Source organism: Cotesia typhae, unplaced genomic scaffold (assembly GCF_013202065.1).
Source record: "Cotesia typhae breed Kobodo isofemale line unplaced genomic scaffold, CoteBio_Ctyphae contig_22, whole genome shotgun sequence".
In the NCBI taxonomy this organism is placed as follows: Eukaryota; Metazoa; Arthropoda; class Insecta; order Hymenoptera; family Braconidae; genus Cotesia; species Cotesia typhae.
The window spans coordinates 3,680,391-3,696,082 of record NW_027423728.1 but is presented as its reverse complement, the minus strand read 5'-3'; the positions used below and the strand labels follow the sequence as shown (position 1 = coordinate 3,696,082).

Here is a 15,692-nt window from a genome sequence, read left to right as displayed (position 1 = left end):
TTCACGTGTCTCAACACTTAAAATAACGCGGGGTATAAATAAATATTTTTCTTCATGATAATTAACTGTAATTACTTAATAATTCTTGTTCATTGAAAAGTTTTGTTTTTCAATGATTGATTACTTTATTCAAGGACTTATTTTTTTTTTTAAATACAACTAATTAATATAGTTCATGGTTATTTTGAATTATTACAGAGGGTTGTTCGAATTTAAAAATTCAAAAATATTATAACATCAGCTTAATTTTATAAAAAAATGCGAACGTATAAATTCTTAGATTTTTTTGTAACAATTTAAATAAATTTTTTTCTAAAAAGTCATCCGGATAAAAAAAATATACGAAATTTGAATAGAATTCAGAATAAAAAGATAAAAATTTCAATCAATATTAATTAAGAACTCAAACTTTAAAAAATTTTTTTCATGACCCTGAATAATATTCTCTTTACATTTTTGACAAAAAAAAAATTACTGGCCCGATAGTAGTATTTAGGCACGAAAATGAGTTTTTTTTTAATTTTCCGACCGGAATTTTCTCAATTTTCTCTTTATTGTTGTTGAAAAAATTTTAAACATCAAACAAAAAAAAAAGCACACAAATATAAACCATAGAAATCAGTTATAAATCAAAGATTTAAATACTTTTGGTATTTATCCAAAACAAATTTCATTATTCTGTTTGCAATGACGCCGACAATGTCAATGTCGTAGATATTTGTCGTCGTTGAATATTCTCTTCGTTTTAATGACATCACTCTAAATCGAAATATTAAGAAGAAGTAGATACCCGGAACTCTTGAAAAGATGATAATTTGATCACGTAAAATTACTATCATTAATATTGATCTAAGTTTAACATTAATTTTTTATTTTCATTATTATAACCATTATATACTATTTAAGCGGGCATTTCGTGAATAATTGAATTAACGTGATCACTGCGTGTGTTTTTTTATCACCCGACTTGCCAGTGTTAGTTCTCATAGTTAAGCTTTTAACAATATTTATACACACAATCAAAATAGTATGTAACGTGTCAGCGCCACGATGCATTTTTTTATCACGTTTTTCTACAGCGGCATTGAAACTCAACATTAGCGGTCAGGAAAAAACGTTAAAAAAAAGCAAATCTGATTTTTTTTATCATTGATTTTCATGTTCATGATAAAACTTAGGATTTTTCACTGTCATTATTATTATTCTTCTTTCAATTGTACTTTTCAACTTTTTGGCCAAGTTCAATGGAGAAGGCTGAACTCGATCGACCATAAACCTTGACCGAGCAACAAATCGAGTGGTCAATCTGAAAAATTTATTTCTCGAATGTTTCATTTGTTTCATCAATTTATTGCTTTTTTTTTTTGTTTATTGCGTCGCTACAATTTTTTATCCAGAAAGTTGCAATGACTCGTTGACTTGAAGAATAGAACTTTTGAAAAAATTCTCAATTTTAAAAACTGGAGAAAAATTAAAAACAAAATTAAGAAAATAAGATTGTTGACTGCTCCTCAATTTTCAAGTCTAAAAATACGATTTTGAACAGATGATGAAATTTTCTTGTTTGTAGAGCAATTTTGACAACTCACTCGATTGAATCCATATGGCTTATGCGTTTCACTGGCTTAAAAAGTCACTAGCTGTCAAATGAAATAAATGTGGTAGAAAAAATAATAACAGCAAAGCTTCCATGAATTTTTTATAATTTTGGAGAAGTTAAAATTGAACAAGTCTACAAAACTAGATGTCTTAAAATTTTAAAATTAAATTAAGGGCTTTAATGACATTCGTAAATTCAATATCTTTATTATCTTTTTAATTAACATTTTTAACAATAGATAAAATTTTCTTTTTAATTTTTTTTTTTTTTTTTTTTTTTAACCAAAAGTATTTATTTAAAATCTGCTCGCATATTTTATATAAAATTTATTGAAAAATTTTTTTCCGAAAAAAAATCCTGGCTTTTAAAAATGATAAATTTTTAATGTATTTCCTTCCAAAAATCATATTTTAATAATTATGAGACGCAAATTAATTCAAAACTTTTAGCCAAAAATTGTCTAAAAATTCTGATGTGAAATCTGAAATTTTTCTCTTCAAATTTAAAAGCAAAAATGTCATTACAAATTACAACAGAACAAATGAATTATCACCAAAAAGTTTAAAAACTTTTTTTATAACTATATCAACGTCATAAAAATTATATTTTTTTTATTACTATACTCTAATTGATTTTAACAAAATAAAAATAATAATAATATTAATAATAGAAATAAAACATTAACCTTCCACTGTTTAATTACACCTTGTAACATGTTTTACCACGAGCATATCATGCTCTTACGTCAACATAAATACGTGATTATAGTTTCTATCAACTTACCGAGTATTATTACATATGATACGTGAATAATACGATATTGTGAAAAATAATCACCGATTAAATTAAATAGAGAAAAATTTTTCAGTAACAAACAAATTTAAAGAAAAAAAAAAAAAAAAAAACATACATTTATACATATTTCAATTACAATAAGTCATATGTCATATGTGTATTTATTTAATCAGCTACAAAAAATTTTGATAGTAAAATCTATTAAATTTTGTTCACGCGGATCGTTATTATTAACTATGTAATTGTTCGGTAAAACATAATATCCCTGATTAAAAAAATGAATTAAAAAGTATTGGAAATAACGAAATTTGAATTCTTTCCAATACTTCTGAATACTTTAAATACTTTTGAATTCTTTATCTTATGGAAAATTAACATTGTCAATCGGTTTGAATTCTTTTTTTTAATCAGAGATGGTTAAAGTTTTATATTTATTGACAACATGTATGTATCTATATAATGTACACGCTCGAATATGTACATAAAGGGAATACGTCAGCAGTTGATTGCATTATCGACATTAATACAAGTTTAAGTCACGACTAGATAAATACAAGACACGTGCACTAACGTGTAGCTCAATAATTGCTTCTTAACCGATAAAATGTATCTTATACTAATAATAATAATATTTTTAAGTTTACAAATTCAAAATTATTACTATTTACAAAATAATATTTTTTCTAAAAATTAACGACTAATTGATTTCTAGAACGGACAAAATCGCTCTGTTCTAAATAATTCGTTAATTAAATTATTTTATTCAACGAATTCGATTAGCCGAACAAATATGAAGATGAGTAATGAATTGAAAGTATAATTTCAACTGTGCATTTTAAATAGGTATGTAAAGCGGGATAATCCGATTCAACTCGTTAATTGACCACTTTATTCCAGAGCGATGAGCGATGACAAATCCAAGTTGACTAATTTTCCGTATACGTCATTGTTGCTATTATTTATTTTATGCGGAATAATGGCGTCGTTGGTTGATTTTTTTTTCTCTTTTACTGACTATGTATAATAATATTTTTTATTTAATGACTGCGGATTATTATTTTTAGATGGTCAATTTGAATAATCGATTCTTGAGAAAGAGAATATTTATTGCAAGGCTACAAGGAAATATAAGTTTTAATTAAGAAAATATATTCCAAAATAAAAATAAAATCATTTTTAAGAGTAAAAATTTTTTTTTACCAAGAAATTTTGTTTTAATTAAAGATAAAAGCTCTCGGCTTTTATTTTTACTTCAAATAGAAATGATTATCTTTGTAGGCATTTTTTTTAATAAAAAATTTTGATTCTTAATTCAATAAAAATTGTTTTTTCATTCAAACTTGATATAAATTTTTCCGGGACGATTCTTAAAATAAAACTTTTAAAAAGTCAAAAAATAATTTTAAAATAATTTTCAACAACTGCATTATCAGCTTAAAAAACTATTATTAATATAGATAATAAAATAAAAATTCCATGTTCACATAAGTTAATGAAACATAAAATAATTCCAAGTATGATAGCGCAGGTCACGATAAAGTATTTTTTCAGTGTTAACAAGTTATAAACTCAAGTCGACGGTGTGTCCATTATCATCTCGCGAAAACTGGTAAACATTTCCCAACGTCTTCGTATGTGGTAATTTTCAATGCTCTACATAAATCGTAACGCAATTATCTTAATTAAAAAAACGCTAATAATATTATTCAAATTAATTATTCATCAACACAAAATTTTAAATTGCATCGCGTGCCAATAATTGATAAAATCTAAAATTTAATTTTGATAATTAAATTTAAAAAAACTATAGCAATATTGTTTTCCTCCGTTTGATACTTATATATGTATGAAATATAATTTATTATCCGTTATCATAAATTTCATACTAGAAATTCAAATTTCGCGTCGTGCGCTTGCTCTTTAATTCTAACGAAAAAGGCCGCAGTTTATTATTATTATTTTTTTTTTTTAACAAGTCGATGATTATGATATTAAATACATAAAACAAACATTAGATAACAAATAATTCCAGTAGATCCAGTATTAGACAGAATATAAATATTAAAGAAATAAACAAGTCAATTGGATATTACTGATCAGTAACTTGCGTCATTATTCTTGATGACTTTGAGAGGCCACATTCAAATCACATAAATCTTAAGACCTCCAATAATTATTTATAACTTTAACTAAATTATTTTTATCTACTCTTTTCTACTTACTAAAATAGAACAACATAAACGTTTCGAGCTTTTATAACTTATTAATAAATTAGACCTTGCAAATTAAAAAAAAAATGATATTAATATTAGCAAGATCTTAATCAATTTTTAAAATTTTCGCTGACCAAATTTACTTACTTCCTTATCAATACTAATTTATCTTCTATTAATAAACAAGTAAACAAATATTATTACATTTAATAGAAGTTAATGGTTGATGTACGTCGTACGTCTTATTCAAATATAAACTCAATGTAGGTCGAATTCAAAAATAGTCATTAGCATTTACAAGTCAACGTGCAAGCCCTTGTGACGCACGAACTAATTTTTCTAAATTAAATTTCATTTAATTAATAAATTGCTTTTATTGTTTATTTATAAATAAGTATGAAAATACACATTTAGCTTAATGGTTTCTAGAACTCTGATGTCTGGCTTTTACTTGTAATAATGCTAATATTAATCTACTGATTATTATTACTTGTAAGTGTGATTATTGATCGACATAAATAGTAACACCCGGGAAAAAAAGTTTAGACCTAACCAGATATAACTATATCTGAGTTGAAAAATACATTAGACATGAAAAGATCATCAGATCTGGCCAGATATAACTATATCGGAGCTGTCAACAGCATCAGATTCGATCAGATCTGATTATGTAGTTATACATTTATTGTAGTAAATGCTAAAGGCTGAATAACAATGGGTCTTTAATTCTTACCATTTATTTATTGAGAAATATATTCATTACTTTTTATTCCTTAATAAATTTTGTTTAAGTTTTGGCCATGTCTTGCCAGATAGAGATAATTTAAAGATCTGACCAAATCTGGTCAGGTCTAATCAGATTATTTTTTGAGTTACATCTTGCCAGATCTCGTCAGATAGAGACAATTTAAAGATCTGATTAGATATTTTTATATACGGCCAGACCTAATCCGTTTTTCCCGGACAGTTGACTCTTTACGAATAAATAATTTATTCGTCTCGCTATAAATAAAGTTTACAAAAAGTGTGCGGTGTCTGAATATAGATACAATAACACGATCGATCACATAATATAGTTTTTCCTTGAACTTGTGCTTTATAACTTAAGGCTATTATATTTATATGCGCAATGGATTTTATTTTGCTTTGGGTTTTATTTCACTGTTAATACCTATTATTTTGTTTTCTTTTATGTTTTATTAAAGTTAGGATTTTTTTAACACTGTTACAGATTCCCCTCAATCATCATCGCATCTTGGTGAGTTTTTTTTTTTTTTTTTTTTAAGAAATAAATTATTTTTTTTTATCATCAAATTTCATATATTTCAAATTTATTGATTTTACGTGAAAAATTTCTGCAAAAAAATTTTTTTAAGAAGTTTTTTCAGTAAAAAACATGAATTTTAAGTAAAAGAAATAAAAAAACATGTCCGGAGTTCGATCCTCGGCTATGAACTTTTTTTTTTAATTAATAAAATTCCTAAAACTTTCACAAGAACTGCTTATAAATTTTTTTAAAATTAGTATTTCAATGAATAATACAGAAATAAAATTATTAAAAATTTTTTTCTCTAAATCCATCAATTATAAAAAAATGAATAATTGTATAATTAAGCCTCGTGATTGATGTACATAAAAATTGCACATTACCGCATACAACTGACATTGACACGTGCGTTAATTGATAACCTATAACCCACATCTAATAAGAGTCCCGCTAACTAAACGAAATAAATTTATTGAATAATCTCTTGATCTGTTGCGTAAATTCCATGCTAAGCTTCGCATCTCAGCTGAGCGTCATATCATATCAGATTCACTATAATAACTATAAATAATGCAATATTACACACAAGGGAAGGCAAAACCTCAAATAAATTAGCCAGCCTTGAGTTAAACATCTCAACGACTGTTTTAATTTTATTTGTATTATTATTATTTTTCTATTTGAACTTATAATAAAAGCCGTTTAGTTTTTATTCAATTAATTTAAATATCGATTACTTAACTTTTTCAACTCAATGATTTTCATGATGCAACCAAATGTAATATATGATCGCTAAACGAGTGTAATAAAGTGGAATAAGAATTAATAAGAGTTTAGTTAACCTAAATTTAAAAATTTCTCTTTGTCTATTGACTTACAACTCTTTATTAGCATATATATATTTATATACACAATCCTTTCCTTCTATGATTGTACTTGAGATAAAATCTAAGTGCGACACACTTTTTTATCGAGGTCGGCCCAATTATAAATATTATTACATAAACTAAAGTCATATTTATCTATATATTCAATATTATGCATATTATCAAAAATTTTTTCGGTATAAAAATTATTATAAGAAATTTTTCTCAAATTTTATCAGTTAATTTTTGGTATAATAAATGTAATAGGATAAAATTGGCAAGAATTCTTTTTACAGAAAATTAAATTGTCGAGAAAAATTATTTCATGAGAGCTTTTAAAAATTTACCAATTGTTATATTAGAAAATTTTTATAATTTTGAGAAAAGTTAAATAAAATATAATAGTAGCACAGTATTATGTTGATATCGCCAGACATGACGCTGTAAAATGTGATCTTTTCTTGGCCGTTGATGAACAAGTTTGCTGTCATGTCTTTTACATATAATGAATATGAATGTAGATATATGTATATATAATATTGTATATAGATGTTGGATATGCTGTATTATATTGAATCAGTGAATATGAGAGTTTAACATTAGTCGAGATTTAAGAGGTCATTGGAGACTTTAGACTCCTCATTTATTTTTGTCCATCAAGATACGTGTACGTTTCCTCATTTAGACGTGAATTAAACAAAGTCTTTGTCTATAACAATTTTTTTTTTTTTTTTTTTTTTTCAAAAGCTGTAAAAGTATCTCGTAATTTCTACAATAGCTGACGGTCGTTTATTTTAGATTTTTTTGTTTATTTTTAGTTTTAAGCTGTGAGGCGTCTACAAATCACACCCTCACACCCGAACTAGACTGATTGGCGTCTAAAAAAACTTTCAAATTAAAAGCAGAAATTTGTAATCATATATTTGATTTATTTTTTTATTTAATTAATCGATAATTAGCAAAAAAATTCAAAATTTATTCCACAAAAATTTTAAGTATTAATTTTTTTATTTTCAATGATAATTTAAATCTCAAAATTTTTTTATTAATTTTTATTAACAATTTATAACCAAGAGAAATTTTTAAATCTTGAAAAAATATTAAAGATGAAGAGAGAAATATATATAAATAAATTGTCACGATTTGAAAGTCGCGCAAAAAGTTATTACAAAAAAAAAATAATTTTGTTAAAAATACAGTTGATGTAATTTTTTTAATCAAAAAAGTAGAGCAGCCATACGTCACAACTGATCTCTGTAGTGACGTAATTATTTACGTGGCGGAAATTTTTATCACCCGATGAGACATTCGCGAGTTAGCCGCGCTCCAATGGACTTTTCGATACTTATAGCTATAACATTAATGATTTAATAGCAAAACATCTATTGAACACCTTCATCCTCCGCGGAATATGTCGTCAATGAAAGGTCAATTAACTAATGACATAATGGTTGTCAAAATGAATTAACCACTCGATTTCCTTGATCGATTTTCAATAAATTTATTATACGTATTGGTAAATAATAAATAATAAAATGTCGTAACTTTTGCGTCACGCGATATTTAAGCTTCAATGACATTTATTCTTTGGAAAAATAATTGGTTGATAGTGATAACAAATAACAATATAGTCTTATATATATATTGTATTTTTTATTTTTTATTTTTCATCTCTATGCCGTATTGCAACGGAAAATATCTTTACATCTGTGAAAAATGAACGTCATTTCTTTATCAAGTTCATATTAATTGTTTTAATTAGTTTCTCAAGTTCAGTGTCAATTATTAATTTTTTTATAATAATACGCCTGCATCCGGTAGCGCAACTGTGTCCTTGTTCAATGACACTCGTTATGTGGGACTCAAAAATAAGTACCATTAAGATTTACAATATTGACGGTCTTTATTTTTTTATTTATCGCTACCGCTCCAACACGGATGAATTTTTTTATATTTGATTGATAAAAATTTATTTTTAGCTAAAAGTTAATTTAAAAAAAAAAAAAAAAAACCTGATGAAGAAGCTGAAAAATCTCAATTTTTTCCGGCGGACTATTTAAAATTAAAAATAATAAAAAAAAAATTCTAAGCGAAAGAAAGTTTCATCATTAATTTTTTGTCTTCAAAAGAAGTTTTTTGACTGAAAAAAAAATTTTTAATTATAACTCAACAATTTTCTGAAAAATAGAAACTCGAATTTTGACGAATAATTTTCATGGATTTTTTAATATTTAATGGTAATTAAAAAAAAACGTCATGCCTTATTAAAAACGCGTTTTAAGAAAACTCTCTTCGTATATAAACAATTTAAAAATAAAAATAACCAGATTGATTTCCTGTCGCATGCAACATTTACCTCAAGTTCACTCAAAGTGTCCTTTACCTTTCATTAAAGCAGAATGACGCGACGTATTAATAAAAGCTTATAATATAGTAACAATAATAATGAAAAAACCGTCCTTTAAGATAGAAAAAATTTCAATAAAAAAAAGAGACGTTAACCTTAAGGAATAATTGCTGCTATTGGTAGTGATAATGATAACAAAGATTGTGATTAACATTTTCTTTTATTGAACCAGAATTTTAATTTCTGAGTCATCCGCTTCACCTTTTGACATATTTTACGCGAAAAATTTTTTCAACGATTTAAAAATTTTCATTTTTGTATTAAATAATAATAATAATAATATTTAATTTTTAATTCATAAATAAATTATCGCCTTGATGTGTAAAAGAAAATGTGGTATGGTATCATACAATATAGGGTATCGTATAAGTTAGTACGATATTGCGCCACAAAATAAGTAGAACCATTGAACCGGTTAGCCTTTAGCCAGCGTTGTCAAGAGATCGGAATTTAAATCATATATCAGCGATTTTAATTTTATTGATCAAAAAGATCATTGAACGATTTGTTTGCCAGTCAAATAGAATACCTATTTTCTCTGGTATAAAATTAGATGCTGTTTATATATGAGCAGAGGTTGTTTGCTTATCAAATCTCCAAATATTTAATTAAAACTAAACCGATTTTTATCTCACCTGACTCCTTGTTGTGATTAATGATACGGTTCATTTTTTTAACGATAACCGTTTTATTGTGACGCAGAGTACGCGGAAATAAATAAACATGTATGCGTATTATTTGGTGCGTCACACTGAAACATAAGACATATACGGCGCAAGGTCGTATCAATTTGCAAAAATTTTATTTTTTAGTTAATTTATTAATTTGAATTTTATTCGAGAAAAGGAAGTGACCGAAATGGTTAATTAATTCTATTGAATTTATTTAGTTACTTTTTTTTTTTTTTTTTTTGTTAAAATAGAATTAATTGTCTTACTTTTTGTTTTTTTAAATATTTTATTGTATTCAATTGAGGTTAATTATTTAGATTGCGTGGAAAATAATAATAAGTGTTTGGTTAAAATATTTTTATTTCATTTATTGAATATGTTTTATTCAATTATTTAATTGTGTGTTTTGTCAATTAAAAGAATAAAATTTCAATTTATTTGAGTGTAATTTTTGTCATATATTTTTCTGGACCGTTAATGAACAAGTAGTATAAATAAATTCAAAAGTAAATCCAGAGATGGCGTTGTCTTATTTATGACGTAGTGGAATACCCTAGCACAGTGAGGGTCATAGTAGGAACAAGTTTTTCTGCAGTGTGATTGAACTCAAAGTAAATAATTATGACAATTCAAAAGTCCTTTAAATATTATTAATTTTTTTTCCTAAAAATTTATTAACTAAAATTTTTTCCCATCATTTGTTTTCATTTTCGTTTCATAATATATTTTTTAAAATAAAATTAATGTATTGTAAATTGTATTTAAAGCAATAAATTATTTTTAAATATTTAAATAACAACAGATAAACATATTAAGCAATTGTAAAACTAGTTATCATATTAAAACAAGTCAAGTGCAAAATAATAATTACTAAAAAGTAATCTAAAAGTGTACCTATGAATAAAAAAATTATTTATGAAATGTTTTATTTACAATAATACCAATTCTAGGAATAAAAATTAGCAGGTGGACTTTATTCGTATGACGATTCAATAATCGTCTTGCATTACTCCAATAAACTCGGATGATGAGATATTTAAATCGAGATATTATTTTATCTTCAATGGTCTATCTATTTTAGTCGAGATAATCCAGTAGCATTGCGGTCAGTACATCGACGCGGTTTATAAATAGCGCCTTGGGAATAAGGAAAAGATAACAAAAAGTAATGATGATAATAATGATAATAGTATATATAAACTATATTGAAGATGAAGAGTAGCAAGATGAGAGCGAGAGGAAGAGAAAGCAAAAAGAGGACGAAAATGAGGATCCAGATAAAGATAAAAGATGCAATAAAATGAAAGGGAAAAATACAAGTTTTCTCATCCTTAGAGTACTTGCTCTTGCTTTTTACTCTCCTGGCTCTCAAAGCTGGTTCTTAAACTTACTGCTTCTTCTTTCCATTCTGCGGATGCTTCTTCTTAATTTGGAATCACAAGTTTACTGTTATAAATAATAATAAATGTTAAAACAAGAAAAAAGTTGAAAAGTTAATTTAAAAAAAAAAATAGAATATAAATTTGAAAAAATAGTTAAAAATAAGAGCACTAGTCGAGAAATTAGAACAGGGTTCGATTCTTGAACTGGTTCAAAAATTTTTTTTACGTTTCAAAGTTGTTACATTTTTCTGTATTAATTAAATTAATTGATCTTATTGAGAGACCAAATGATATTTAAATGCGGTGATATTAAATATATTACAGTAACAGAGTACTGTTTAGTGTTAAATGTTAACGTCAAGTCATGCGATATAACTTATAATACAGACGCAGTCATTAAATTCCGAGGTCGCCGTTGATCTCGGGCACATAAAGGGGTTAAGTGAACCTGAACTTAATGATGCAGCCTCCCTGCGTCGTTAATATTGCTTTAACATTATGATATTTATTGAGGAAAAATATATTATAAGGAAAACGTAACCTTTTATGATAATTTTACACTTTGTTTCATTTTAAAAGTTATCGGCTATAAATACAAAATTGGTTTTTAAATTATTGTTTTTTTTACATCTGAATGTTAGTGGTTAATTTTACAGGTAAAAAAAAATAATAGTTTAAAAAAACTAAAAAACACGCTTATTTATAGAAAACCGAACTAAAAAATTAAAAAAAAAAGTTTTAATAAATTTAAATTAAGAATAGTGTTAAAAATTTCAATAAGTATAAATTAATAATAATGTAAATAAAAAAAAATGTATTTTATTTTAAAAAAAGCGTGAGGTGCATGTGTCAATAGACATAAAAATATTCTATTGACATACGTGAGTAGAATGATTATCATTTTTATAATATCTTAAAAAGCACCTTAAGCTTTTTTTAGAATAAAATATTTTTTTTTTATTTACACTATTATTAATTACATTTATTGAAATTTTTAACACTATTCTTAATTTAAATTTATTAAAACTTATTTTCTATTTTTTTAGTTCGGTTTTCTATAAAAAGCGTGTTTTTAGTTTTTAAAAATATTATTTATTTTTTACTTTTTAGTTTTGTTTATTTATAAAAACTTTTTTTTTTGAGTTTTTTTAAACTATTGTATGCTTTGTTGAATTAAAAAAATTCTCTTTGGTGTTCGAAAATTTATTAATATTAGATAAATCGGCTAAAGATATTGGTTAGAAATTAAAATTTCTGCCTTATTGACTATAGATGAAAATTATATAAATTAACAAAAATCTTATTTTGCAAATTGAAAAATGGAATAATTTTATCAAATTAGTGTATTGTCATCGGTCCTCGATAAATCTACAAAGTTTGAACGAAATCTGGCCGTTTAAAGTGGGTCAAAATCGCGCCTAAAGGAGTCGGTTACAAACAAACATACAAACATACAGGTGAAGCTAATAAAAAAGCGTGTAATTACTTTTATTTTTACGCTTGAAAAGCTTCATTAGGTTTTAATAATTTATACTTTTTCCATTTATGAACGAATATATCTAACATATATGAAAATAAATATGAATTTTTCTTTTTATGTTAAATATATTTTTTCTGTAGAAAAATTTATCATTTTGTTTAAGCCGGGGATGTTTGACAGTTCTTTGTTAACAAAGTTGGAAGAAATATCCTTCATAGAATTAAAAGTTCGGGTGTTTGAACTACACGACAATACAAGAAAAAAAAAATAGTTTCGGTATTATTTATTTCTAAAAATATTTTATATAATTAATTGTTTAAAAACCAGTTTTTTCTCGAGGCAACGACCCTCTATAAATCGAGTTATATAATTTTTTATACTCTTTTGTGCGTTAAAGCCCAAGCATATTCATATACTGATAGAAGAGACGAAATAAAAGGGTTACTTTAGAATACACCGGTCTAAAAAAAATGAAAAACGACAGCATAGCATCAGACAACGGATTAGTTATTTTGACGGTCATTGCACGCGGGAAAATAAATAACAAACGAAGTACATAAAAATAATCCGTCTAATTTTACTCTTAAAAGTTAATATAACAATACTTAAAGATTCGTAGTACAGTTGCTAATGCCGGGGACGGTGACTCAAGGCTTCAACTCAGTTTCGAGGAATGACTAAAGAACAAAGTAACGATCTTATTATTCAAATACATCCGACTTTATTGGTTTAGTTTTAGTTAGTCCTCGTTTTGTCTTATTTTCTGCTAGCGAATTTATTTCTGGCTAAAACGAGTATGGTAAGGATTGAACTCGAATAATGTTGCATTACTGGAGTTTCTGTTTCAGTTTAAGTCGTGATGGTTGCTTAAGAGATCGAAATTGAAATCTAGATCTAGATTACGGAAAAATAAAATTATTGAGAAACTACGACGGTCTATTTTGAACTTATGATGCGAAAGCGCTTTTTGACGTCAATGCTCAGGTTTGATTTAATAGATTGACCGAAAATTATCTTGATTCAAAGATGAATTTTTGAAGAAAATACAACTAAAGAAAAAATAAATTCTTGACTCAAAATGATCGAAGTCTTTAAAATCATGTTTTTTTTTCTTTTCTTTAATTTAAAGAGTTATTAATTATTTTAATAAACATTTTTGGTAATTATTTACATATGGGATTTTTGAAACAAGCCGGTAATATCTTCAATGAAATTTTTGGATTAATTTACATCTTCTTTAAAAATTGTAAAAAGCTTTGTCAAATTGGGGACTGAGAAAAGTTTCCTCTTAATCCTCTTTGTTTTATTTTATAATGATTCGATTTGTGAATTAATTTGAATTGAATAGCTCGAAGCAAAATTCAAATTGTGAACACCATATTTTTTTTAAATCAATTAATTTTTTTTTAGTTCAAACTAAAATATGTTTACACTGATAGAAAATTTATGTTGACTCAAAAGATATTTTCTTGATCTAAGAATTTATTTTGGAAGACAAATAATTATTTTGCTTTAAGAATTTCTTGTCTTGATTTAGATTTTCTTGGCTTAAGAGCTATATTATCTTCAATCGATCATTTACTTTTTCAACCAAAATAATATTTTCGTTTAAAAAACTTAAAATAATTCATCAAAGTATATTTCAAAAACTAAATAGTCTTTAATTGTTATACTGAAAAAAAAATTATTTCTTGGAAATGAGTAAATTAATGACTCAAAAAAAAGCCATTCTTAACACAAGTCGGTAACATCTTGAATCAATGTTATCGCCTATCTTGAACCAAGATACAAAAATTCTTGAAAGAACCCTGATAGCCACCTTACCTATAACTTACTGTCAATCTACGTCCGCAATTTGAAGCAAACTTGACGGAAAGAGTTGGCAAAGCGAGCGATTACCTATTAGTTACCTATAACTTACTCTGCAAATAGACGTCAAAACTTGCTGTACAAGTATTTCCTTCAAATTGTAGTCAAGTTGAAAGGAAATTTAACTACAAGTTTGATTGTTAACTTGTATTCAAGTTGCGGCCGTAGATTTCCGTCAATTTGCTTACAACTGTTGTTGAGAGAAGAATTATCGCCAACTTGATGTATAAATTAACCGTAACTGCTGGAAGTCAACACTTACTGAGAAAGCGCTGGCTATCAGGGAAATATATCTATATCTAGTTTCAAGATTGTTTTTCTATCAGTGTATAAACTAAAAATATATAATACTTAATTCGTCCGGTAGCAATGAACTTGTTAAAGTAATAAGTAATAATAATTTAAGTGCGGATGATATTAAAGAGACGATGTCCTGCGTTTTAGAATTATAAATAAAATCCAATGCCTGGAATATCTTTGGATAATCACCGACTGGTTCATATATTTATACATTTGTATACAAATACAAATATGAATTTAAATTCAGATGGGTGCATCAATAAGTACATGTTGGGTGATATGATTACACGGTGTAGCGGTATATATTCATTTTTATTAATATAGTGGGAACTTTTTTTTAGATATTGATTCACAGGTGCAATGGCCGCCTGCTTTATTTTGGTCTATTGTACTTTTCTACCGGTTAACTTGGGTCAACTTTCAATTTATTACATATTTGTTTCAAAATTTCAAATTCATGAGACAATTTTTTTTTCTATTGGAAAATAACTTGGAAATTGTTTACACTGATAGAAAAACAATTTTGATTTAAGAAACATTTTTTCTTCAAAATTTGAACTTTTGAAACTAGATATAGATATATTTCTTTCATGAATTTTTGTCTTTTGGTTCAAGATAGGCGATAACATTTATTCAAGATGTTACCGACTTGTGTTAAGAATGGCTTTTTTTTGAGTCATTAATTTACTTATTTCCAAGAAATAATTTTTTTTTCGGTATAACAATTAAAGACTATTTAGTTTTTGAAATATACTTTGATGAATTATTTTAAGTTTTTTAAACGAAAATATTATTTTGGTTGAAAAAGTAAATGATCGATTGAAGATAATATAGCTCTTAAG

The 15,692-nt window shown here is 25.8% G+C and overlaps 1 protein-coding gene across 14 annotated transcripts in view; it reads left to right on the top strand.

Annotated features, from left to right (window-relative positions):
- LOC141538583 (uncharacterized) overlaps positions 1-15,692 on the top strand; it is a 71,366-nt gene that overhangs the window by 36,361 nt on the left and 19,313 nt on the right. For 10 of the 14 annotated variants that reach the window (XM_074260152.1, XM_074260153.1, XM_074260156.1 and 7 more), the window contains exon 3: positions 5,840-5,866. The exons of the other annotated variants lie outside the window; for them this stretch is intronic. In XM_074260152.1, coding sequence (XP_074116253.1) covers positions 5,840-5,866 — 27 coding nt within the window. The remainder of the gene's footprint in view (positions 1-5,839; positions 5,867-15,692) is intronic. 14 annotated transcript variants of the gene reach the window in all.